Source organism: Scardinius erythrophthalmus (genome assembly GCF_964197995.2).
Source record: "Scardinius erythrophthalmus genome assembly, chromosome: 10".
Classification (NCBI taxonomy): domain Eukaryota; kingdom Metazoa; phylum Chordata; class Actinopteri; order Cypriniformes; family Leuciscidae; genus Scardinius; species Scardinius erythrophthalmus.
Window position 1 is genome coordinate 38,908,557 of NC_138230.1, and position 27,118 is coordinate 38,935,674.

The 27,118-nt window shown below is 36.3% G+C and overlaps 1 protein-coding gene across 1 annotated transcript in view; it reads left to right on the plus strand.

The window, feature by feature from the left end:
• The window catches only part of thsd7aa (thrombospondin, type I, domain containing 7Aa), a 133,639-nt gene that overhangs the window by 95,214 nt on the left and 11,307 nt on the right, over positions 1-27,118 (plus strand). Inside the window, exons 8-23 of the mRNA XM_081376742.1 lie at positions 646-898; positions 2,957-3,072; positions 3,551-3,683; positions 4,959-5,062; positions 6,007-6,201; positions 7,256-7,522; positions 11,480-11,658; positions 12,947-13,080; positions 13,192-13,345; positions 14,668-14,809; positions 15,783-15,898; positions 15,978-16,095; positions 20,999-21,144; positions 22,882-23,056; positions 26,190-26,363; positions 26,481-26,576. Coding sequence (XP_081232868.1) covers positions 646-898; positions 2,957-3,072; positions 3,551-3,683; positions 4,959-5,062; positions 6,007-6,201; positions 7,256-7,522; positions 11,480-11,658; positions 12,947-13,080; positions 13,192-13,345; positions 14,668-14,809; positions 15,783-15,898; positions 15,978-16,095; positions 20,999-21,144; positions 22,882-23,056; positions 26,190-26,363; positions 26,481-26,576 — 2,502 coding nt within the window. The remainder of the gene's footprint in view (positions 1-645; positions 899-2,956; positions 3,073-3,550; positions 3,684-4,958; positions 5,063-6,006; positions 6,202-7,255; positions 7,523-11,479; positions 11,659-12,946; positions 13,081-13,191; positions 13,346-14,667; positions 14,810-15,782; positions 15,899-15,977; positions 16,096-20,998; positions 21,145-22,881; positions 23,057-26,189; positions 26,364-26,480; positions 26,577-27,118) is intronic.

The window sequence follows — 27,118 nt, forward strand, 5'->3', positions numbered from 1 at the left end:
ACCATTTTTCCCGTCGTTAAACTAGCAAAAGTGGATTCTGATTCGCCCTAAGTGCACTTGCGCCATGCGCTTTAGACCATGCGCTTAGATCGTTAAAATAGGGCCCATAGACTTCAGAGGATAGATAGATAGATAGATAGATAGATAGATAGATAGATAGATAGATAGATAGATAGATAGATAGATAGATAGATAGATAGATAGATAGATAGATAGATAGATAGATAGATAGATAGATAGATAGATAAACAGATAGATAGATAGATAGACAGACAGACAGACAGACAGACAGACAGACAGACAGACAGACAGACAGACAGACAGACAGAGAGATAGAGAGATAGAGAGATAGATAGATAGATAGATAGATAGATAGATAGATAGATAGATAGATAGATAGATAGATAGATAGATATTGAGGAGCTGAGATAGATAGGATTTTTTTTTCCATAGGAGTAATACATACAGTTGTAACTATCCAATTTGTAATATTTGTTATGGACTCTAATTCCCTGTGCATTTTATTACAGATTTGTACTTTAAGGATAGCTACAACTATAAAAAATACAATGTACAGATGTATTTTTACAGTTTGGGTTTATGATTTAGCCAGTATTGTAACACCTGACCCTTTTTATCTTCTAGGTGGGAGTCAGTGCCCCAACAGCAGTGCCTTGCAGGAGGTGCGCAACTGCAATGATCATCCCTGCACTGTGTACCACTGGCAGACGGGACCCTGGGGTCAGTGCATAGAGGACACCTCCGTCCCGTCTGCCAACAGCTCGCTCAGCCGCGCCGGAGCAGGAGTCGGCACTAATGAGGCGTTCTGCTCGGTCGGCATGCAGACGCGCAAAGTCATTTGTGTACGGGTCAATGTGGGACAGGTGCCTCCTAAAAAGTATGTGTTTTTAAATGTGTTTTTATAAATGTCATGCTTTTCATTTATGGCGGACAAATGCTATGATGAATAGATACTGTATATGAATGTAATTTTATTACATCCATTATTGGTCTGTATTGTCGTTCAATGGAAAGAAGCGGAACATAGTAAAGCTACTTATATTGTGCTAAAAGATTTATTTCTGTTTTATATATTATATTATTGAATCTTATTGGCTGAGAGCCTTTTCTAGCCATGCAATATTCTACTTATATCACATGGAAACCGTTTTACAATTTATATAACTCCATTTCACTTTCTGCTGGATCTATACTGGCAGCATTTGTCACAGTGAGCGTCAATGGTGAAGGAGCAAATCCACAATTTTACAAATAATACTGTTATTGTATCACAGAATTGAGTTTTTGCTGTATATTATATTATATTACATTACATTACATTACATTACATTACATTACATTATATTATATTATATTATATTATATTATATTATATTATATTATATTATTATTTCATTCATACTTTGGTCTTTGCACAATTTAACAAAGAGCTCACTAATTGCTAATGATTTTCTACTAATTATTAAACAGTGTATTAACTATAATTAGATCCTCATACATTTACCTTTATTTACTGTCCAAACCATATGTGTCCTCATGTGGGTCACAGACAGCCCAATTTATTTATTCATTTATTTGTATTTATTTTATTATTATCATTTGTTGGAGCAGATATTGAAGCAGATTATATTTATAAACATTCATTGTTATATGTATATAGCATGTATTCTGTTTATAAAGCTCAATCTTGAGGTCCTCCGCTTGATTTTTATTGACAGATAGAGGCTTTAAGTTAATGAGCTCTCAGTCTGTAGTTTTAAGCATCTGGATCTGGTCTTTCCCTGAAGGCGTCTACTGGGAAAATAAATGATCTGTTTATTTATTCAGTTTAATAACAGCATTATTCTGTCAGTGGCTGTGGAAACAGGGTGTGTAGCTCAGGGACCCCATGCTGGTAATGGAAATGAGTCCCGTTTTCTTCCCGGGGTTATTCATGTGCTGGGCTTTACCCACCGATCTACACATTCATATACACACGTGAGACGCATGCTGATCGTTATGGGATTTCATGTGAAAGGAGCAGGAATTTTGGTGTGATGAAGGGATGGGGATTGAGAAAGAAGTGATGTATATATCAAAACAAAAATGCAATATTAGAGGTTGAAATCACATTATTTATATTATGCTATGTATATACTTTACCTACCAAAAGTTTGTGGTCAGTAAGATTTTTTAATGTTTTAAGTCTCTTATGCTCAGCAAGGGTGCATTTATTTGATTTAAAATAAAGTAAAAACTGTAATATTGTGAAATGTTATTACAATTGCTTGCTATTTTAATCTATTTTAAGATGTAATTTATTCCCGTGATGCAAAGCTGAAATTTCAGCATCATTACTCCAGTCTTCAGTGTCACATGATCCTTCATAAATTATTGTAAAATGCTGATTTGCTGCTCATAAGACATTTATTATTATCAGTTTTGAAAACAGCTGCTTAATATTTTTGTGGATACCACCAAACAGTTTTTGATAAATAGAAATCAATACCATCTATCTGAAATAGAATTGTTTTGATTATGAATTACATTACATATATATATATATATATATATATATATATATATATATATATATATATATATATATATATATATATATATATATATATATATATATATATATATATATATATAATTACTGACCCCAAACTTTTGATATTATTTATGTTTAAATAAAAGTAAATATATTCACAATTCTAAACCACTCTGTAGCACTTGCTATTTTATTTTGCAATAGTAATACATAATTTCATAATGTCTTAATATTTGGTTTGTTTTCATTTTGCTTTAATGACAGCGGCACTCAAGCTTCATGAACAAGTTTGTATCAAAACTGAGCATCTTAAGATGAGCTTTTACACTTTTACAAGTTATGTGCTTCTTCTAAACAGCATCTGAGCATCTGTTCATCCTGATTGAATGTGTTTATATATAGGTGTCCAGAGAGTCTGCGTCCCGAGACTGTAAGACCGTGTCTTCTGCCCTGCAAGAGAGACTGTATGGTCACTCCGTACAGTGATTGGACACCCTGCCCTTCCACCTGCCAGACAGGTGCTGCTCTGCTTCTGCTTTTTAACACACAATTATATAACTGACATGTACTTTAAAACTTCTGATGCATCTCTTGAACTAAATAAGAATAGAATTTTTTTTCTCAAAGGCTGAAGTTGTCTTTTATTGTTAAGAAACAGATTCTTTGTTACCATTCTTTGCACATATTTATAGATGCCTTCACCCAGTGGAGAACTTCAGTGAGAGTAACAATCACTGAATCAAGTTTATTAAAAAAAGGCACTTTATATTGAAGTCATTGCACCAAAAAGCAGATGGTTGCTGGAATAAATATACATTAACATTAACATTTCCAGAGCTATTAAAGCTAAGGTTGGCTGAAAGCCTTGTTAAATGCAACACAGTCATAGAGAGACTACTGAACCGATTAGATTTAACAGTGGGATGTTGTTTTTGCAAGATTTTCTATATTTATTCGTGACAATTTCATACTTTCTGTCCTCTTGTGTATATCCAGGTGGCAACATCAAAAAGAAGCAATCAAGGAAACGCATTATCATTCAGCTTCCGGCTAACGGGGGCCAAGACTGTCCAGAACTGCTCTTCCAGGAGAAGGAATGCGATTCCTCGTCTGTTTGTCCAGGCTACAGGTGAACACAATACCTCTGGTTGCAATTTTAGTACAGAAATTTCAAAAAACAAATCAAAAATTTAAAAAAGTGCAATTATTAATTCCTAAACTTAATAAATGACTAAACTTACTATATTATTACTTTATCATCATATTACTATATTATTATGTATTAAGTTTATTATATATAATTTGTAATTTTAGTATAGAAATGTACAAAAAATCATAAAAATATCAAATATATATTATATTTTACATTTTGCAACTGATTTTATGAAATTTCTGTACTACAATTATTTAAAATGAAAGTTTAGGGTCTGTAAGATTTTTTTAGAAATTACTAGTTGAAAAATTAATAGAAATTAGTACAAATTTAGTAGTTATTTAGTGGTAGTAGAAATTAATAGTTGTATTTATTATGGATTCATTGATTCAATTGAACAGTGACTGTAAAGTCTTTTATAATCTTGCAAAATATTCTAAATAAATTCTTTAAAAAAAAGAGCTCTTTCAAACGTTCTATTAATCAAAGAATCCTGAGAAAAAAAAAATAATAATATATATATATATATATATCATGGTTTCCACAAAAATATGAAGCAGCACAACTGTTTTCAACATTGATAATAATAAGAAATGTTTCTTGAGCATCAAATCAGCATATTATGATGATTTCTAAAAGGTCATGTGACACTGAAGACTCGAAGACTCGTATTGATGCTGAAAATTCAGCTTTGCCATCACAGGAATAAATTACAAAACAGTTCTTTTAAATTGTAATAATGTTTTACAATATTACTGTTTTTACTGTATTTTTAAATCAAATACACGCCACCTTGGTGAACATCAATCAACAGATTTCTTACAAAACAAATCTTACCGACCCCAAAATTCAGCTTTGCTTCACAGGAATGAATTCCATCTTAAAATATATTAAAATAGCAAGCATTTATTTCAATTGTCATAATATTTTACAATATTAATGTTTTGACAATTTTTTTATCCTATATATATTTATTGTATATTTAACACAAAATGTAGCTTGTATAAAAAAAAATATATATAGCTTGTATATTTAAGTTCAGTAATTTCACTTAAATGGCAATGTAAATTACCTATTAATTGTCATTTAAGTGTAATTACTGAACTTAAATATACAAGCTTGATAAAAATTATCATTCTAGAAGAAAATTTAAGATGGCACTTAGAGGCTTTTGCATCTGAACTCTTCATATATATATATATATATATATACATATACACAAAAATCTAAACTGCCTTACATGTGCTATAGGTGGAAAACCCACAAGTGGCGCAGGTGTCAGTTGGTGCCCTGGATCATTCGGCAGGACAGTCCTGGAGCACAGGAGACATGTGGACCAGGACTACAGGCTAGAGGTACAGAAAAAACCCTTATTATCAACTTAAAAACTGGCTACTGATATGCAACATCTTTCAAATTTAATATAATCGTGTTGGTGCTTGTAGCAGTGCTTTACTTTGCAGCTGGGGAGATAGTTAAACGCATGCTAAATGCATGAGATCGGTATTAATTTGATCTGTGACTGAGTGTTTAGCATCAAAGGTTTGTGCAAACTCTTCTGGATTTAAACGAAATGCTCTTTAAGAGGTTCGGGAAGCTCTCTGAAGCAGTCAGAAGCTCAAGCCTTTGCTCTGACTCTCACCAGTAAACCCTCTCAGGGTTCAAATGCAGGCCATTACTGCGGTGCGATTGAAAAACATATTTGAAAACGAAAGATGAGAGTCGTATGTTATATACGCCCCGAGACAGTGGATTTTGCTACTATTTAAGCATTTGATTTCTCTGATAGAGAAGGTTCTACTGACATAAAAGCATTTTTATGTGGCTACTTTGAAATATTGTGTTAAAATTTAAGACAATTAAAAGAAAAGCGAAGTATCTTGCTTATAAAAATGATGATGTTAACATATTTTGGTCTTTGAGTGAAATAAGTTCTTAAGTTCTTAAATGGTAAAAGCTTTTTTAGATATCAACTTCTCAGCACTGCTTACATTAACAACCATTACCCGTAACAGTATCCCTCAAAACGCCAGTATGACCGAATAAGCAATCCAATACAATAGCTTTCACCCTCATTCAATGATATAAATCTGGATCAGTCTGGCTACTCAAGTCAATAGGCATTTAACCGCCTTCTCGTGTAATCCATCACAAGATGCTTATCTTTATTCAGTATGTGTGGCTTTATAGGTGAGTCTGAGCTGATATTTATCAGTGTTAACCCAGAGAAGTGGATTTTTTATCTTTGTCTGGCATACTGTCTGTCAATATATGATCTCTTTCTTCTTTTCTCCCCCAGCCGTCTCGTGTAAGAAGTTGGATGGTGGACCTGCAGACGTTGCAGCCTGTCTCAACTTTGCGGGTCCTATGCCTCAACTCACTCAATCCTGCCAGCTTCCATGCCAGGATGACTGCCAGCTCACCGCCTGGTCCAAATTCTCATCCTGCGCCGCTGATTGTGTGGGCGTCCGAACCAGGAAACGGACTCTTGTTGGTAAGTGCTGGATCAGCAGGTCTAATGATAACTTCCTGATGCAAAGTCCTCAAACTGGCTTTTCTCACCCACGTCGCGTTCAACAGAACTAGATTACTGTATAATGCACGACATTAATGCAACATTCTTTCAGATGCATTTTTGTCCTTTGCATTATTATAAATATATTATACATTGCGGTAGGTAAGATTTATTTAATGTTAAGCATAAGAGCATACTAAAGTCTCTTATAAATCCAATAAAAACAGTCATGTTTGGAAATATGTGTAAAAGTGTCAACATGTGTTTAAAATAAAACATCATTGTATCATATCGCATATCATTGTACTAAAAAATTATGTAATTTATTTATTTATTTGTTTATTAAAATTAAAGTACACTACTTTTGAATACTAATTTTAAATGCATTTATGTATCTAAGACTTTAAATACAAAAATGTATTATGAATTTGAAAAAATGTCATCCTTATCTTTCTGCGACCCAGTTTGAAAACCCCTTCCTTTATTGATTTTCTCAACAGATTTGTTTTATCTATGTGTGTATTCTTTAAAATTCAAGAAAATCTGTCCATTGAGTCATGAGGACGATTGATTAACCTGAGGAAAACCCTCTGTTACAAATAGCTTTACAAAAATGTTCTCTCTTAGATGCAAAAGTCTTACCCTCACCTGAACCAGAAATGTGTTTTAACCTTTAGTATAAAGTGCCATGAGAAGCTTAGCCAGTTACTTAGAGTTGAACAAAATACAGGGTGCGTGCCAAGACTTATTTGCCCTTTGGAAGACTTGCTGTAAGTCGAGCAACTTTGCAAAAGGGATTACATGAGATTAGTGCCATATGTCTTTCAATTTGGATAAGTCTGCTTACTAATGATTAACAGATCAGTGTGTTTTGACCAAAGGAGCTAGATACCATTACATGGTCATTTCTGTGCGTACCGTATCGTATTATTACAAAAGATTTATTCTTCTAAACATGAAAGCATTTTGAAATGGATAACATGACCTTTTAACTTTTGATCCAAGTATTGTATGTTTGTGTGATTGTACGCAGGTAAAAGCAAAAAGAGAGAGCAATGTAAAAACACACAGATGTATCCTCTGAGCGAAACCCAGTACTGCCCCTGCAACAAGTACAACGCCCAGCCTGTGGGGAACTGGTCCGACTGCATCCTTCCCGAGGGTGGACGAGTAGAGGGCCTGTTGGGTATGAAAGTGCTAGGGGATATCAAGGAGTGTGGCCAGGGTTACCGGTTTCAAGCCATGGTGTGTTATGACCAGGATAACCGGCTCGTGGAGACATCACGCTGCAACAGTCACGGTGGGTGAAAAAAAAAGATGACGAGTCATTTCTGCATCACCGGTGTCACCAAACCGAACTGCAAAAATTATTATTGCAAACAGGTTTTCTAAACACTTCCCTGTACGCCAATGGTTGGACAAACAAATAGTCCCGCCCCCCAAACTCACATCATTGGTTGAGCCAGTGTTGCTGTCGTGAAGAGTGTTTTTTGACAAAATGATCATCTTGTAAATGTAGACAATATTTTCCCAGATTTAATAAATTGGTTTTACTCAAGTAAACTTTTTTTTATGATTATTTATTAATAAAAAAAAATTGTGTGCAAAATGATAATACAATCAATCTTACAAATAAATAATCTAATATTTCATATGACGATAAATGCTAAATTTAACCAAACGTTCAATTGTTTTATATTCTAATCTCATCTGGGATAAGTATTTTGGGAAAATGAAAAAAATACTTCATTTCAATCATGACAACTCTCGGAATAGTTTTAACATTGAATTATTCAATGTTATTGAATATGGCAATGTTAATGTGTTTGGTCTTGAGAGACTAGATCTGCTACGCTGCTGCTGTTGATTATTGCTGTTGCAGAGCAAGTATGGATTTGTTACTGCTAATAGATACACAGACACACTACTGCATAAATAGATGTACATAAATCCCGTAACAGGTGGAGCTGGAGGAGGTGGAGGGTTTCAGAGGAACTCTGATAGAGCTCTGCAGGACTAGCCTACAGCTAGTCTCGCGTAGCCAGACCTTCAGACTGACGGCTGAAGGTCTGGAATTCATAGCAGCTTTCTTTGGCCAAGGCCCGCCCATAAGGCTGTTTGACCGACATGTCAAACAACCAATTACAGTTTGTTTCGTTCAGCGTCACGTTTCGGGGCGTGGAAATGTCCCCACAACAACAAACCGGCGTGCAACAAGTCAGTCAGCATAGAAAATCAAAGAAGGAGAAGAAAACAAGCAGTAAGTCATTGATCTGTTCGTGCCCGTATACTTTTGAGAATCCTACGTTTAGCTGATCTTGATAAATGCTCATTGTCACTCATGTAAACACAACAGTTTTTCTTCCTCAATCACACGTCTGCGCTTTGTTTCCCGGCTGACCGGAAATAAACGCGACACTCGCGCCCCCCGGAAATCCGATAAAATTCAACCAATCAGATGACGACTTCGACATTCCTGAAGTGTTTCCAGTTAAGTGTACCATATGCATCAGACGTTTAGCCAACGTTCCGTGGGCGTGACATCTGAGGCTGAGACTAGCCTACAGCAAACACTGAATCAGACTATTTAAATGTTGATCAAGCAATCTCATTGGCTGCCGAATCAGCAGAGGCCAATCAGCTTGTGCCATATGGTAATGATGTGATTGCTTGCAGTTTGCAATCAGCCTGCGCCCTCTAGAGTTTCATGACTGAACTATATGTGTATAATATCCTTCAATTGCATGCGTCAAACTAAAAATAGGCCTGAAATACACGAAAATCAGTTGCATCCTATTATTTGAAATGCAGTGAGTTTTTTGGGGATTTTTCCAAATATGAAATCCTTTCTTTTAGTTACCCCACCTCAAGTACATTTACATTTATGCATTTGGCAGACTCGACTTGAATTGCATTTCAGAGTACACATTTTACATTCTTATCAGTTCTTGCTTTCCCTGGGAGTCGAACCCATGACCTTGGCGTTGGAGGCGCCAACGTTCTACTGTTTGAACTACTAGTAAAGTAAAGAAAGCAAAGAGCTTGTCTTGGTGGCAAATGCACTTGTGTTTGTCTAATTCCGTCTGGGCACCTTTCACCACCTCCTGGAGCAAAGAGCTCAGAAACGAGCATTTGGCAATCCTTTCCTCTGAGCCCGAGATTAGACTGTGGCAAACTACAGCGTTAGATCAAAGCATGTGGAATGTTGTGGGCCACGCAGGAGCTCTGTGACGTTAAGGCCTCTCTCTTTATGAGTCACAATCCTCTGGTATGGATTGTACGCTCTCAGCTGGAGGCCCGTGAGTGGCTCAAAGACTCGGCATCCCTAGAGTGAAGATGTGCTGACGGAGGCAGGGTGTTTCTCTCTCTCTCTCGCAGTCTCTGAGACATCCCTCGCTCCAATCAGACCTCATACCCCTCACCATTTGAAGCGTGGTTGCCATTTTGTGAGGCTGTCAGATTGACATGTTGCCCAAGGCGATTTGTGTCGGGTGGAGGGTGTTTAATCCAACTGTGAAGTTTCTTTATTAGGGATTCTGGTTCAGAAGTGTTACAGATATTTTTTTTCTTGGAGGAGTATATATTCATGACTGCATGTACATTTTTTTCTTGTGTTGTCCAATTTATTATTAAAACAGACTGTGTAACACAAAAACTTTGTATGAGAATGTATGAGGAGTTTTTACCAATACGAAGATAATTAACAAAATATTAACAATATTTTAGTTTAATAATTTAACATGAACTATTAATTTGCTTTGATTAAAAAAAAAATCTGTATTGTATAAAGCACTATAGTATATAAATAAAGGTCACTTGACTTGAATTTTGTGCCACTATGTTAATTTAAGCTAATTTAACATATTAAAATTACATTTCATTTTATTAATTTGACTTTTAAAATGACATCTAATTAAAATGTACAATTACAAACAATCTAAAATTAAGCTTTCCCACAATCTGAGAAATTCATGTAGAAGCCTCTTTCTGCCACAGTCTCACAATTCTGATTTTATTTATCATAATTGAGTTTATATCTCACAATTCAGAGTTACTTTCTCAGGATTCCCGAGTTTATAACACACGATTTTGACTTTATTTCTCACAGTTCAGAGTTTGTAATTTTAAGTTAACATCTTATAATTCAGACTTTTCTTTTCTTAGACTTATGAGTAAGCATAATAAAACATAATAAAGCCAGAATTATGACATAAAAAGTTATCTTTTTTATTAAATGGCAGAAATTCAATCTTTGAATCGCATTGATTTCTAAAGCCAATTTTTGCTTTAGAAGTCAAGTTCTGTTAAAATGATTTTCTCTACCTCAATAGTGTTTTTAAATAATCTTTATTTGAAAAACATTTCAGCAATGTAATGTAATAATATAATTATTATATTATATTATATTATATACCTGACAACCACACCCTCCAAAGGAGGCACCAGAATTTCAGAATTTTTGGTGGTGTTTTCACTGAGATATTATCCGAAAACCACCGGGTGCGCTTCAAAATGGTGACCGCCAGGAGGCCGCCAGTGACGTCACAATATCAGAAGAAAATCGCTCGTATCTCGGCAACGCGAAGACCCAGAGAGCTCAAATTCGGGTGAGGAGGTCCCACGGGACCCTTGCTCGAACGCGGACCGGGGACCGGATCGCAGTCCGCTGGGACCCCTGACTTTGAACGGCTATAACTCGGGGACCCGGGCGAGGGTGGGCTCGTTCGAAAGGCCTCCTCCAGCACTACGGTCGATTAGAGTTTGGGGAATATTGAGCGAGGGGTTCTTGAGATATACCTTTATAAATATAAGGTATTTTCATTCACCTTTATATTTTTATATAAAAAAAACGAATACCATCACGGAGGGCCCCTCTCTGGGCATGTGCCCAGATTGCCCGTATGGTAGATCCGGGCCAGATACCAAAGTATTATGGACCACTTGACGTGGAATGCTTAAAACCTGCTTTTTGAATAATCCTCTGACATTTTCCAGGACTTGAGCTGTTTCATGCAGCTTTCCCATCAAGAATTTCCAGAATGGAACCATGCATGACCTTTGCAAGTTGCGATGTAAAATGAAACTTCAGCAGACCATATCAGTGCAAATGCCACAAGCTTGACCTTAACGCTGCTTTAACATAGACACTCGATACTGTGTCACCTGTCACAATGTATTAGACCAACTCCAGTAACCAGCGTCAAAACTGCATCATGTTTGTTTGACTCGCTATTCAACTCTCTCTTACCTCTCACAGGTTACATAGAGGAAGCGTGTATCATCCCCTGTCCATCTGACTGTAAGCTCAGCGAGTGGTCAAACTGGTCCCGTTGCAGCAAGTCCTGCGGCAGTGGTGTCAAAGTACGGTCCAAGTGGCTTCGGGAGAAACCTTATAATGGTGGCAGGCCGTGCCCCAAACTGGACCATGTTAATCAGGTATGCAGGGCCTCTGTTATATGTGCTTGTCTTGTTTTAATGATTAATCACCGGGGTGCTGTAAATGTTTGATCAAAGGACCAAACGGAATAGCATGTTTCTTTAATGCACAGCAATAGGGTTTACTAATGTGTTCAAATAATCATGGGACACTGTTTGTGCATCATAGATTTAGATCATTAACATTTTCTAGGCTGAAACTGTGTGTATTTACACATCATTAATTGGTTTTGGAAGTGGCTAATACATGGCTTGTAACAACTTCTCTGTTTTCCACATTCCCTCTTTCATCTTCTCTCTTTCTCTTATCATGGCGGGAATCCTGCAACAGGCTCAGGTAAAAAAAAAAAAATTTTAAATCACATTTTAAATGATTGATGATGCTGCACATCTGATTAACCAGTTATCTTTTTGAATAATCATCTTTTGATCAATTATTAATTCAAGATCTTGATAAATGTATGACTTTGAGGCCCAAAGGGAGAAGGAATTATCTTAAAAGTGGCAGGACACATTATAAACCTAGTTAGATTGGCTCATGAATATTAAGTGGGTGATGTAACTGAAAGGAAAATGGGCATTACTGTTGAATGCAAATGTTGTTGTTTTTTACAGCATTTATTAATCTGTTAATTTTATTTTGTAAGTTTACTGTTTTTTAAATAAATCTCTTATGCTCTATATATATTATAAAATGTAATTTAATCCTGTGATGGCAAAGTTGAATTTTTAGTGTCTCAGAAATAATTCTAATATGATGATTTGGTGCTCTGCTCAAGAAATATTTCTTATTATTATCAATGTGGCCGCTTAGTATTTTTGTGGAAACCATAATACTTTTATTTCAGGATTATTTGATGAATAGAAAGTTCAAAAGAACAGCATTTATTTGAAATGAAAATCTTTTGTAAAATTATAAATGTCTTTACTGTCACTTTTGGTTGATTTATTGCATCCTTGCTGAATAAAATAATAAAACAAATTTAAAACGTATTTTTTGAAATAAATAATCTTACAAACCCCAGACTTTTGTAGTGTATGAACAGGTATGAATTTACAACGAACCATAATATATTTATTAATTATTAGTAACCTTATTAATAAATGCTGTAAATATCTGAAAGTTCATGTTGGTTTATAAAAAACTAAAGAATTAACTGATAAACTCTGGTGTAAGCTCTCACCAATAAAGACATTAAATCTTATTATTTCACAAAAAAGTTGGTGAGCAGTGACAGAAAAGTTAGTTTTATAATGCCCAGCTGAAAGCTCTGTGGCGTCTCCTCAGGTGTATGAAGTGGTGCCATGCCTGAGCGACTGCAGTCAGTACGTCTGGGTGGCTGAGCCGTGGAGTGTCTGGAAGGTCAGCAATGTCGATCTGAAAGAGAACTGTGGGGAAGGTGTACAGACGAGGAAAGTTAGGTATGACTGAACAACAACAACAGCAAAAGCAACATTATTACTAGTAATGCACCTTTTTTGAAAGTCCTGCTAAGTTGATGATTGTCCTAACAAATGTTTCCTTTCATGAAGGTGCATGCAAAACACCGTTGATGGACCTTCAGACACTGTAGAAGACTATCTCTGTGATCCGGAAGAGATGCCTCTTGGAGCCAGAGAGAGCAAACTGCCCTGTCCCGAGGACTGCGTTCTGACTGACTGGGGCTCTTGGAGTCGATGCCCACTGGTGAATGGAGACATTGATCAGAACATAGCACAAAATCATATTTCCCCCTATCATTTTGTCATGGATAACACAGGCCTGAATCTTGAAAAAAAAAAAAAATCTGCTGATTTCCAAAAATGATGATTACGAAAATGATTACGAAACTTTTTGATGATTTGATAAAAATTTACATCACAGACAGTTTTTTCCACAAAAATAAGATTTATATATATATATATATATATATATATATATATATATATATATATATATATATATATATATATATATATATAGGCCTACTGTTTTTCTCACAAAATCTGTATTTTTCTGTCACTGTTTGGATGTAGTATAAAACACCCACAAATGTAACAGAAAACATCTGGGTCATTATGTCACTGGCCATAATTCTAACCTTGAAATCTGGATTAGGCATACACTAATGTCATACATGTGCGAAACAGCTGAGAATTGAATGAATAGTTGTAACTTGGCTCAGAAGAAGATAGGAACCATGTCTCTGTGGCAGTTTTTCCAGTGATTAAGGGATAATACAAGGTTTCTTCACCTTACCTCACCATATTTTGAGTGTGACATGCTTGAGCAAAACAAGCACTATTTTTGGAATCAGCTCCCCAAAATCAGTTAGAAACAATTGGGATGCAGGGTGGTGTAATTAATTGGCCCAAGCTCAACATTCCTTGCTGCGTGGTGGTGTGTATGATGAAGCTGAGCTCAACACTTTTCAATGCACACGTCCCTAAAAGCCCAACCTATGTCTGATAAGTAAGTTAAATGCATGCATGCTGATTGGCCACGCTTGAACCTATTTATACCATCTCCTGTTGAGAAGGATTTGAGATGCAGCATGTTCTTCAGAGCAGCTCAACACCAGTCGAACATTTTTGGTCAGCTGTGCACCAGCGGTCAGTAAATACATGGCAAAATAATAAATCTGAGGACGGTTTTGTGTATGGCAGGGGTTGGTCGCTCACACATGAAATCGTTTGCAGTGGCATATAAGTGTGTGTATAGGCATTATTGAGGATTCTCTCTGGGGGGAAGGTTACTCATGTCTGTCTCAGTGTGATTCCCAGGCACGCTGCCACCAAACTGCAAGGGTTGCTAAATGCCATGGATTCTGATACTGTCCCTGCGGTTAAAATGCGGGAAGGCTTAAAACATCTTACGCATGACTACTGAGAGGAATTTATTTCCCTCAGAAATAGCAAGGAGAATATGAAAGCCAAATAAATCCGCTGCACATATGTTGAATATTTCAAAAAGCTTGTTTATCGATCATTATTTGTTCATTGAAAGCTTTGTTTGTTTTATTTTTGAAGCCATGCAATGTGAACAGTACAAGGCAGAGGACCGCCAGTCCTATCCGTCAGCCCGGTGAAGGGAAACAGTGTCCTTCGACTACAGAGAAAGAAACATGCACTCTGAACACCAACTGCTTCCATTACTCCTATAATATCACAGGTAAATATTGACTGCATCTTATCTAGAACATTTGCTAGCTACCAGATCCATGCCAAGATTAAAATACATTGCTGTCAAATCGTGATTAATCGATTTGACAGCACTAAAAATAGCTGTTTTGATTTGCCGATTATGGCTATTCATCTGCCATGACCTTCATATTCTGTTCAGGCTCATTTTAATTGATTGAAGGAATAATTAAGTGTCAGTTGGAATGCTCTTTACTTTTCCTAATACTGATTATAAACTCATTTCAACATAATATCAGTATTATTTTTTTCCTTTTTTTCCTCAAATAGTTCTTGCATGGCTCTCACAACACCAAGGTCGCCCGTCTGAAATGACAAAATTATTACCTTGAATGCACTTTGAAGTTGCTTTGGATAAAATCATTAGACGTAAATGTAATGCCTTTGCAATAAAATATTATTATTTTGATAGAATAAAATCAAAATAAAATCTACATATATATATATTTTTTTTTTATTTTACTTTTTTTTTCCTCTATATGAATAATTTTGTTATTATTATTTTACATTACCAGTGTTATTTTAGTATGATTTACATACTATTATAGTATACTATTTTGCGTTATCTTTTATTTTTATATTTTAATTTGACTTTTTTTAAGTTTTAGTCATTTATGTGCTAATTTTTATTAATTTTTGTTTTTATTTTAGTACTTTAACATAAACTTATTTTATTTAAGTTTCAGGCTTTTTTAAGTTACATTTTTTCAACTAATATTATTTAAACTTTATTGCAATTCATGTCAATGATTTTTTTTTTATAATGATTTTTTTAGTTGGTTTTAGTTTTAGTTTTAATTAACATCAACAAAACTGCAGAGGTCCCAGGCATGAAACATTAAACAATGCGATGAATTTTCACATGATTAAGGGAAAGAGGATGATTCAAAATTGTCAGATTCAGACTAGAAGAATTTCCTTTTGTGTCTATATTTCCCATCCAGACTGGAGCACTTGTCAGCTGAGTGAGCGAGCCGTGTGCGGGGTTGGATTCAAGACGCGCATGCTGGACTGTGTTCGCAGTGATGCCAAGTCCGTGGACCTGAAGTTTTGCGAGGAGGTACTTTTCAGTTCACAAGACATACAACTAATGCTTCTTTTGAAAATCCACCTGAATAAATTGACCTCTGTTCGTTTAGCTTGGTCTCGATAAAAAATGGCAGATGAACGCTTCCTGCGTGGTCGAGTGTCCTGTCAACTGCCAGCTGTCTGATTGGTCGTCTTGGTCTGAATGCTCTCACACCTGTGGTCTTGCAGGTAGGCCAACACCTTGAATTGAACACCTCGATTTGAAGTCGGATTTCTGCCAGAATACAAAAAAAATCTGTTTTTCTGATATTATTAAATTTGCATGGCTAGGTTAATTCACGCTCTCAGCAGTCTAACAGTCTGTTTCAGACTAAATCAAAAGCCTCAGGGGGGTCTTTGTGTCTTGTGGTCCAAAACACTAATCTTTGATTGAGCTAACATGACTGGTTCCTCAAATGGCAGGTTTTAGGGAATTATACTGAGCTCTCTGCTGTCTTAGAATTACCAAAGCGTTGGCTGAAACCACAAAAAATGTATGGTGTGAAAACAATTGTGTTATCGCCCTGCAGCAGCATTTGAGAGGAGGATAATAATGTCCTTGAGTGTAATTCCATCTGCTCTGACGATTGATTATGGGCCCATTATGTTTGTGTGCTCGGGGCCTAAGAGACCATTACACTACACGCGGTCTTTGAGAGTCAATGACCAGCAACGGCAAGAGCAAACCCTGCCACTGTTTGAAACCTGTGCTGGCTTAGTTTATTGTAGCATCTTTAATCTGTCCCCAGGCTGGAGGATTCCTTCAAAGACAAATAATCAGCTGGTGATCTGTAGCCTTTCACAGAAGGAGAGAAGTCCTCACACAGATTTGAATGCAAATAACTATTTCCGTACTGGAATTTATATTGTTGGGATTAATTTAATTAAACACATTTGGCTAAAAATGTTATATCGTTGTTGTTGGATGGAAACCTTGTATGTCCAAAAATGCTACTTTTCAGGAAATGGATTTTTTTTTTAATAATTAAATTTAAACACTGTGTTGTCAAAGTTGATATTATGGCTTTATACATGGTCAGACACATGCATGTGTCATTATATTATTAACATTTGACCAAAATCAAGCTCAAATGGAGTACTGAGGTTTTTGACCACAAATGTTGGAGTTCATCGCATTACATTTTCATCAACTTGCAGGTTATAAAGTTTACTGTAGCTATGTTGCTGCTCAGTTTTTTTTTGTGTGTGTTTTTTTTTCCCGTCATTTGGCCAAAATCTCATTTTTATAAAAGTTGAAGTGCTACGCATATAAACTCGCAATTGCAAGAAAAAAAGTCAGAATTGAGAGAAAAAAACATTAGAATAGCATCAGTTTATATCACATCAGTTAATATCATGCAATTCTGACTTCATAACTCGCAATTATGAGTTTATATCTCCCAACTGTGAGGAAACAAGTAATAAAAACTCAGTGACTGTTTTAGCGTAATTTTCTCACCTTATGGGATCACAACACTAAGAGAAGAGATTTTTTTTGTGCGTTCCCGAGATTAGACCTTCCTTAACATAATGCCGAAAACCCGAAGTCTCTAGGTGGTCTGGTTGAGGAGTAGATAGAAGTGCACGATTGGTGCGCACAGACGCACAGAACAGAAATCATGAGTTAACAAGCGCAATTTTGTCCGGTGGAAAATTGCGCTAAAAAGTCAGAATTGTGAGTGAATTTTTACTTCTCCAAATTGTATTCAAATTCATTTTAATTCAGAAATCAACATAGAAGAGGCATATTCCAGTCTTTATATATTGGAATTGTTTTTTAATGTATTTTCTTATATATTAATAGTGCTGGACATTAAGATTCCTGGTAATTGACCCACTTTGCACACCTGAACATAATAAAATTAGGCATGAATTTTTGTGTTTGTTTTTGCCAGTAAAGGTAAATTAAAGTGTCAGGTGCGACAAACAGTATCTAGCAGTAGTTCAAAGCAAATTAAAACTCAGTTGTGAGTGGAGCCATGAGCGAAAGAGCTTGCATTGGCTTTCCTATGGCTCGCTGCTTACACTATTTGCCCTAAACCTGGCGTTTCGGCCACCAGTAGAGACATGAAGAGAGAGAGAGAGAGAGAACTGAGAAAATGAGCGATCCCTACAGCTAAAAACTCTCACAAAAGCACACAAACACTTGTGTATGTATAGTTTTCCCAACTGAACCCAGCATATAAAAAGAAGGATGCAAGGCACTGGCAGTTGATTTGTTTTGTGGCTGGAAAGCAGGGAGCTTCAGAGAGGATTCTCCGCAGGGATGGTCCATCATGGCAGGCTGCAGTGAAGATGAATTGCATCTGGTACAACTTGCTTTAGGGCAACGTGTCAGCCGGGGACTGGGCTGTGATCATGTTTAACATTACGAAGTTCCTAGCGGTGCCCTTCGAGGTTGTGTACATCCAGCCAAAATAAAACTAACTGCAAAGAAGTTAGTATTAGACACAGTCTTACCCAACCCCAGCCCAGAATCTGCTTGGCCTGATGACCTTTTAGCACCACTTTTGCTGTGATATTTCAGTGCCAAAACCTATATCTTATTCAAAAACCATAGGTGGAGTTTCATTTTTGTGCTTGGGGGTTTGTCTATGGTTTGTGAATTTGAGAATTCGATTTGTCTAATATTGGGACGTGTCTAATATGTCGAAAACGCAAATGTTTCTTGTATCGTCACATTCATTTATGAATTACATGATTCATGATCGCACATTTTCAATTCAAAACGGCGAAATTTCATAAAGTTGGGTAGTTTGCATCGCTAGATAGTCTATTACTGTTGGTCATTACATTTCAACAGTAGCATAATAAGTACATCTACTTGGATCTTTCCACAAACTCTTGTTGCATAGAGATAGTAAGAAAGTAAGACCCGTCCTCTTTGATTTGATTGGCCATCTCGATTATTTTGACGTTTACGAGCGCTGTTAGACCGCTGAGGTAGAGCAGCCTAAAAATGTTACTTTTAGGACTTTTTGTCATCCTAACAACAAACAGTTTTACTCATTCTACACTAAAATGATATAATAAGACAAATAGAATGAGAAATAGAATTTTTGTATTCATAGCGCAGACAAAATCATTGGCTCTCCCCCTAAACTCTGCCTGTCACAAACCACTTGGCATTTAGTAGTTAGTAGTTACCATTCAAAAGTTTGGGGTATTGTTTATTTTATTTATTTATTTATTGAAAGGATTGCATTATATTAACCAAAAGTGACTGTAAAGAATTTTACATTGTTACAAAAACATTTGATTTCAAATAAATGCTGTTCTTTTGAATTTTCTATTTATCAAAGTATCCTGGGAAAAAAATCACATAAAAATATTAGGCAGCCCAACTGTTTTCAACATTGATAATAATAAGAAACGTGTTTTGAGCAGCAAATCAGCATATTATAATGATTTCTGAATGACATTAAATGTGACACTAAAGCTTTGCCATCTCAGGAATAAATTACATATTGAAATATAAATAAATAAAAATCGTGATATTGTAATATTTCACAATATTATTGTTTTTACTTAATTTTTTGACAAATAAATGCAGCCTTGGTGAGCATTAGAGACTTTCAAAAACGTTTTTAAAAATCTCACCAACCTCATATGTCATCCACGAAGAAAGATGATTAGGATAAAATCTCTAGAAGTGGTTTTATTCCGATTTGTTTGCTAAATAAAATCATTTTGGATAATACATCCATGCCTTTAAGTGCTTGCTAGGATCATCTAGTAATTTCAATAATAAACATTTTAAGATTTTATTATTGAGTTCTTTGTGTTACCACCTGCCATGCAAAACAATGGCTCTTGTGAGATGAGGGTGTGGAGTTTTATTGCAAGCTTCCCCCGGGCTTCCCTTTTAAACAGCAGGATGCATTCTGCCTGGAAGAGTCTACACTCCATTTCTCCCCATCCCTCTCCTCAGCCCTCTGGAATCGATTTAAGAAAATCAAGTGGGGTAGAAATGAATATTCAGAGTGGTTTCAGGGACTGGAATTAGGCTTGAAAAATGCTTGGCAGATTAAGTTATTCACAGAGGGAATGAACATTACTACACAGAAATAAAGACTTTCAGGTCGCATATCATTTTTGGCATTCCATTGGAGAGAGATTGAGTTACCTGAGATTAGTGTGTGTAACATAAGATGATTCACTTACAGTAAAAGCCTTTATTTCATCCGAGGAGTCACTTTGTTGAGGTTAAAGCATAAGATGATGAATATGATCTTCGTTGGTGAGCATCAGGAAAACTAGGGCGTTGTACTTCTTGTGTGAGAGTGAATTTGAAATAACATTGGTCATGTCTTATAAAAAGTGTTATGTTGCTACCACGACAAACCTCAAACTAGGGCTGGGCGACATGACCAAAAATATTCTCACAATATTGTTTTCCATATGATATCAATATTTTTCACAATATCCATTTACCATTAATGTGGAAGGAAATGCTTTACACGTATTTGTTAGACCTTGAGAATGAATGTCAATATGTAAACTTGTTTGTTCACTATTAATTTCCACAGACAGAGGTGTAAAGTCCAGGTTCAGAAAGTAAAAAGTCTTCCTCTGTGTTTTGTTCCAATCACCTGGATTTGCTAATTAGCATAGTTGTTCAGCCAGAAGATAGAACTAATTAGTGAAATCAGCTGGCGGAGTTCATGGGTGGAATAAACAGATGGCAGGACTTTTACTTTCTGACCCCTGGAGTTTACACCTCTGTCCACAGAGTAGCTACACTGTATTAAGTGATCAGTTGACTGACTTAGAAAAAGGGAGGAAACCCCCTTGCCTTAAAATTAAATAAACTTCATGCGCAATTGAAATAATTAAGTTAGGTGAACTTGACAACTCCACATAACTTCCACAAAAGTTTTTCTCTTTAATCAGTGCCATTGTTTTGTCTTAAGATGCACATCTGTAATGTTTTTTTTTTTTTTTTTTCTAAGGCATGTTTATAAAAACTTATTGAATGTCATAATTGAACTAAGACATAATCCTGGCTTAATCTAAGTCCTGGCCTAAGGGTTTTAACAATATTGCAATACAGCATCTCAAAAATATCTCTTTTCTTCAATCTTTCTTGCAGGGAAGCTGTGGAGGAGGAGAACTGTGATCCAGGCCTCTCAGGGAGATGGACGGCCGTGTTCCTCACAGCTGGAACAGTGGAAGCCCTGTCCTGTTAGACCCTGCTTCAGCTGGAGGTACAGCGCCTGGTCTCCATGCAGATCTGAGGTGAGTTTGCTCATGATTCGCTCAGTTGGAACGAAAAGCTGAATTAAACATTTAAGTAACTTTTGTAGTAGATGTTGAGCCTTGACTATATGTAACTGCATACATAAGTTGCATTTTCTGACTTTTTAATGTAGCATAAATGTATTTATGAACCAGGATCATGTGATCATGGGGGGGGGGGGATTATATTCAGCAAAGATGCATTAAATGAAAATGACAGTATAGACATTTAGAATATTAAAGTTACAATATGTATTTTTTTTCGACGCTAGGGGTCACTAACCTCTTACTATAACAAAGTTGTCGTCATGCCGATTGATCTAATAATGTTCATGGATGAGTGAATACATTGATGTTTTTAACATGACTGTGGTATGAAGCAGGGCGCGATTGCTAATAAGAGACAGATTTCAGCGCCACATGCGAGTCCCGTTGAAAGTTATAATGTTATTCTATTTGTTCGTTTGTTTGCTATATGAGACTAGCAGTAAGCTAGATCTAGTTACTATGGCAGTACGAGCGGAAACCAGGGATAACGCGGATATTACGTCATTGACAGGCGACAAGTGAACAGGGACGAGCCATTATTTAAAACTGGAATTTCTCTTTTAAAAATCTTTGGGAACTTTTGGGATATTGTAAGCACACAACTGCAGGAAATAGATCACACTGCGCAAGTGATTTTTGGATATTTTATAACAAAATTCTTACATATTGTACCTTTAATGTTACAAAATATTTCTATTTCAAATAAATGCTGTTCTTTTGAACTTTCTATTAATCAGAGGATCCTGAAAAATGTATCATTGTTTCCACAAAAATATTATGCAGCTCATCTGTTTTCAGCATTTATAATAAGAAGAAATATTTCCTGAGCATAAAATCAGAATATTAGAAGGATTTCTGAAGGATCACGTGACACTGAAGACTGGACTAATGGAAAATTGTCACTGAGAATAAATAAACAAAAGAATAAATTGTCATGAAATAAATGGGAAATTTTATTTAAAAAGGCATCACAGATATACAAAGATATGAGTAGCAAATTAACCTCATTAAGTACACATTACTTAGCGTGTATGATATAGTAGCCTATTTTTATAAGGTTGCCACTCTTTCCTATAACAAACCACCAGCATTTCATGTTATCTGCATCAGTGTTTAGGTATATGCAGAATATTCCCCAATCCTCTCCTGCTTTGGCCTTTCCACAGTGTTTCTGCTGTCGTCTTCCTCCTGTCATCAGTCTGGCTTTCAGGGCCCAACAGGGGGTTTAATTAAAGACAACAGACAGACTCTCTCTCCGCTCCTTTTTTCCTGTCTCTCTCTTTCTCCTTCCCCCCCGTACCTCATGCTCCCGTCACAGTGCAGGCTGTGAGAGAATATTGACTCTGGCCTTTGTTCTCGGCTGCCTGTCTCTAAAGTGTCTTCTGACAGCCCTCAGCAGTCTCCAGCACTTGTGCCTCATGTTTTCAGAGATTTTCAGCAGCTATGAAAAAATAATGCCGGTAGCTGACAGTGCGAAACATAAGGGCTGAGAAACAATGCTGGGATTTCTTATTCCCTTATTTTGTATCACCGTGAGAAGTTTTGCTCTTTCCAGGTCTAGAGCTCCAAAGAAGCTGCATTTCTGTGGAGAGTCCATCCTCAGTCTCCTTCAGGACTACTAAAAGTTGTTTTTCACCACAGCTGGTGTCCAATTGTAGTCGTTAATGTCAAAACTCTGTGTTTCCTTAGGGTGCACGTTGCGGAGAAGGCCTGCGCTTTAGGAATGTGTCCTGCTTCGTGTCTGACGGCTCGGGGAAGGATCCGGGCAGTATGGTGGATGAGGAACTCTGTGGAGACCTGGAGCAGACAGTGGATGGAGACAAACAGATCATCCTGCAGGAGTCCTGCACTGTGCCCTGCCCAGGTAACAACTAATGCCTCATCTGTGCCAACATGAGCAGATGCAAGCATTGAAATTGACATGCTATGTTGGGTTCAGCAACTTCAAATCTGGGATGAACTGACAACATAAAAAATATATATATATATATATATATAAAACAGCCAAGGTTTACCTCAGTTTACGTAGTTTAAGCATCACACATCAAGGGCAGGGATTTTCAAAAATAGGTTAATGGACCACAAAGAGATGTTTTTTTAAAAAGAGATTTTATTTTATTATTTATATTTATTATTTATTTTTTTCAATATGTGTTATAATATACTGTTCAAAGTATTTAAAAAAAATAACAATTTAATACTTTTATTCAGCATGGATAAATTAAAGACATTTATAATTTCACAAAATATTTTTTAATAAGTTTAACTTTCTATTCATCCATTAAATTAAATTAAAGATACAAAAAAATATTGTTTTTGACAAAAAGCAGCACAACAGAGTTGCCATTCCATTAATAAATTTAACTTTAAAATATATTAAAATAGAAAATTAAATACTATGTAGATATTTACTAAATATCTAACTAAATATCTCTTAGATATTAATTAATAAGATTAAATATGAATCTTGATTTCCTGCCAATCTTTAGAAAGTAAAACAAATCAGTAATATTAAATGCAAATATGTTAAAATTATATTCCTCTTTTACATAATTATATTACCGTTACCAGGTCAGTAAGAAGTTTTTAAATGTTTTTGAAAGAAGTCTCTTATGCTCACCAAGGCTGCTTTTATTTTATCAAAAATACAGTAAAAACAATAATATTGTGAAATATTATTACAATTAAAATGAACAGTTTTCTTTGATGTAATGACAATTTATGAGCCTATTATGTAGTTTAGTGGGAAAATACCATGCTTAATATTTCTCTCCATCAGTATAAATGGTCTTTATACTTGTATAAATTATACAGCTGCCTATTTTAACAGTGCATTAAAGAAAACTTGCAATCTCGCATTCCTCTGTCTAGCAGCTCACTTTTATAAATCAGTCAGGACTAAAATGTCATATTAACGAGGCTGCTTTTATGAGTCATCACTGCTGCAATTCAACACCCTCATATACCTTGTGATATTACCTCATTCAAAATGGAGAATTAAACTTCATGGCTTCGTGGCCACTGTTACACTGTAATGTCACAGGAAAAGGATGGAAACAAAGATTTCTGCTCTGACATTATTTTTAAAGCATTTCGTTTCAGCAAGCGAGTTTGAGTGACAGATAGTTAGACAACATTTTGACATGTCCTTTGTGGCAGAAGTAGAGGGTTGGATTGTACGGAGTGCCTGAAGGCACATGGTGATAAAAAAAAAAAAAAAAATTGATGAAATATATTTCAATGCTTTTCAGTTCCCACAAGAAACTTTGCGTTATCTTGCAAACCTTTTGTATTCTTTGTGAGCGAACACAAAGTTTCTCATGGAAACGCAAACGATTTGTACAAGGGAACAGTGCAGATTTGTGTTGTGTTAGGGTAAGTCACGTGAAGCTTTGCTCTGTGTAGTTGTGATTTTTTGCTTTCTTTAGAAAGTCGCATAGTTCTTCCCCCCCTTTGACCTTTGACCCCATCATTCTTCGATCTTGAAGCGTAGCTCCCTGGCACACATCCCGTCTCGTCCCCATCTATAAAACTCCAGTGGTGACCTACTGCTGTGCTCCCGCTGTTTTTTTTTTTTCTATTACGATCTCTCTCGTTCTTCTCCCTTTTCACACAAATGTTTCTTGATGATGCCCCGCTTCACATGTGAATTTTCAACCCTCTGTGGTGAAACCTCATCAGGTATTCACACACATACTAGAGTGTACTCTGTGAACTGGCTTTCCGCTGCGCACGTGCTCTGATAATCACGATCATAGGATTAGGGATTCATGGAAGGACAACGTTATGAATAATTAATACTCGGGGAAATATTCACAAATCAGCACTGCTATTACAACAGGACAGACTGACCTACTTCTGTTGAAAAAACACCCTGAGATCACACACACACACACACACAAACGTGAAAGTGGAGTTTAGGTGTATTATCTTAATATCCTTAATATTAAAAAGAAAGCCCACAAGCGAGATTTGTTTGTTTTAGACCCAGTAGGTTGATAATGCGGAAACCTTTTTCCTTCTTTAGGGTTTTAGATTGAAATCTCTTAATGAATCACTAGGGCCACACAGAATCTGTGCCCGTGGAGCTCCTCGGAAATCCCTATGGACTTCTGGAGATTTGAAACGCTTGTCTTCTGCAAAGTTTATTTGTTTATTAAATATTTTGGTGAATTTGATTATGCCTTCAGCTACCAATAATACTGTAGAACCCTCAGCACCATTTAAATAATTTATCAGCAAAATTCATGCTTATAGCTGTCGCACAATTTAATTTTAAAGAGGTTATTTTTTACATTTTCAGCTTTCTTTAGTGTGTAATGTTGCTGATTGAGGTCTGCAAAGTAACAAAGCACAAAGTCACTCCAAAGGGAGTTATTCTCTATATCAGTGCACACTGCACACTGTTTCTGAACTCCCTGAAATGCCTCGAATGTAGTTTTCTTCTAGGAACAAACACGTCACAATATTCATAATTTAAATAATTTGGAAATACGCAAAATAAAATGCATACGCAAAATAAAAGGGGCGAGGCCTAGTTGAGTTGCGTTAGTAGCGTGTTGAAACTCACGGTTATGGTAAGGGGCGTGGCATTTCCGAAACACGCTCGAAGCGGTTGACCAATCACAACAAACTGGTCCAGCCGACCAATCAGAGCAGATTTCGCTTTTCAGAAGGAGGAGCTTCATAGAGACAGGAACTAAACAGAGCGTTGCTGACAGACTGGGAAGAGAGGTGCTGCAAAAATGAAAATTTGTGAAAAATAATGTGTTTTTGAACATTCAAGCATGAAAACCTATTCTAGTAGACCCCAAAACAAAATCAAGACTTTGAAAAAGGGCATTATTGGTCCCAACAAAATTGCAACAATTGCAACAAAATAAAAAGTATTTATTGTGAATCAAGAAAGAAACCCTGCTTTAATCTATCCAAGAAATGATGGCAGTCATATCAATCACCCAATAATTTTCTAACGGAGATGTTGATGCGTTGGCCAGGTGAGTGTTACCTGACAGACTGGACTGTGTGGAGCCCGTGTCAGCTGAGCTGTATCAGCGGGGATGATCTGGGCTTCGGTTCGGTGCAGGTGCGTTCTCGTGCCGTTCTAGCTCAGGAACCCGAGAACCTTCTTCAGTGCCCAGAACAGGAATGGGAAGCCAGACCATGTACAGGTGAGTCAAAACCAATGCATTTAGGGCTGAAAATGCAGTTAGATACAATAATGTTTTAACGTTTTAAACATACTTTTTTCCATGCGTCACTGTTAATACTTTTTTATGCATTTTAAGATGGCCAATGTTATGAATACAAATGGATGACCGGTGCATGGAAAGGCTCATCTCGTCAAGTCTGGTGCCAGCGCTCTGATGGATTAAACGTCACAGGTGTGTGTTTGAAAGTATTTTTTTATTATTTTTCATTTTACAATTATTATGTCCTTTTGACATAACAGAAAACAGAGGTGCAGCCCCAGGTGCACAAATTGTAGAAGCAGAGATAAACCACCCTGTATCTGCTTTCGATATTTAGAGAAAAATGAAACCATCACTTTGACAGAAGCGTCAATAATCTTTCCCCAGAGAGTGTTTGATGACAGACTGGGGTTTTGAGATAAAGTTGACGTCCCGTGCTGTCATTTCCTGTCATGAAGGCTGAAGTGTACGATGTCTCCTCTTATTCATCTGTATATACTTAATGGAAATATGCTTTTAATCCATGACAACGTGACACCCACATTTAATCCCATTCACCATCATGCCAGCTGTCCTCCCGTGTTAATGTGTCTGTGTGTGTATTTCTCCGTCTCTCTCTCTCTGTTTTGGTGCAGACGTGGAAATACATGAGAACAGAAGTATGCCCATGTCCCTCGCACTCTGCTGAAGGACATTATAAATACATTTAAATATGAGATTTCATTTTCTGCTGA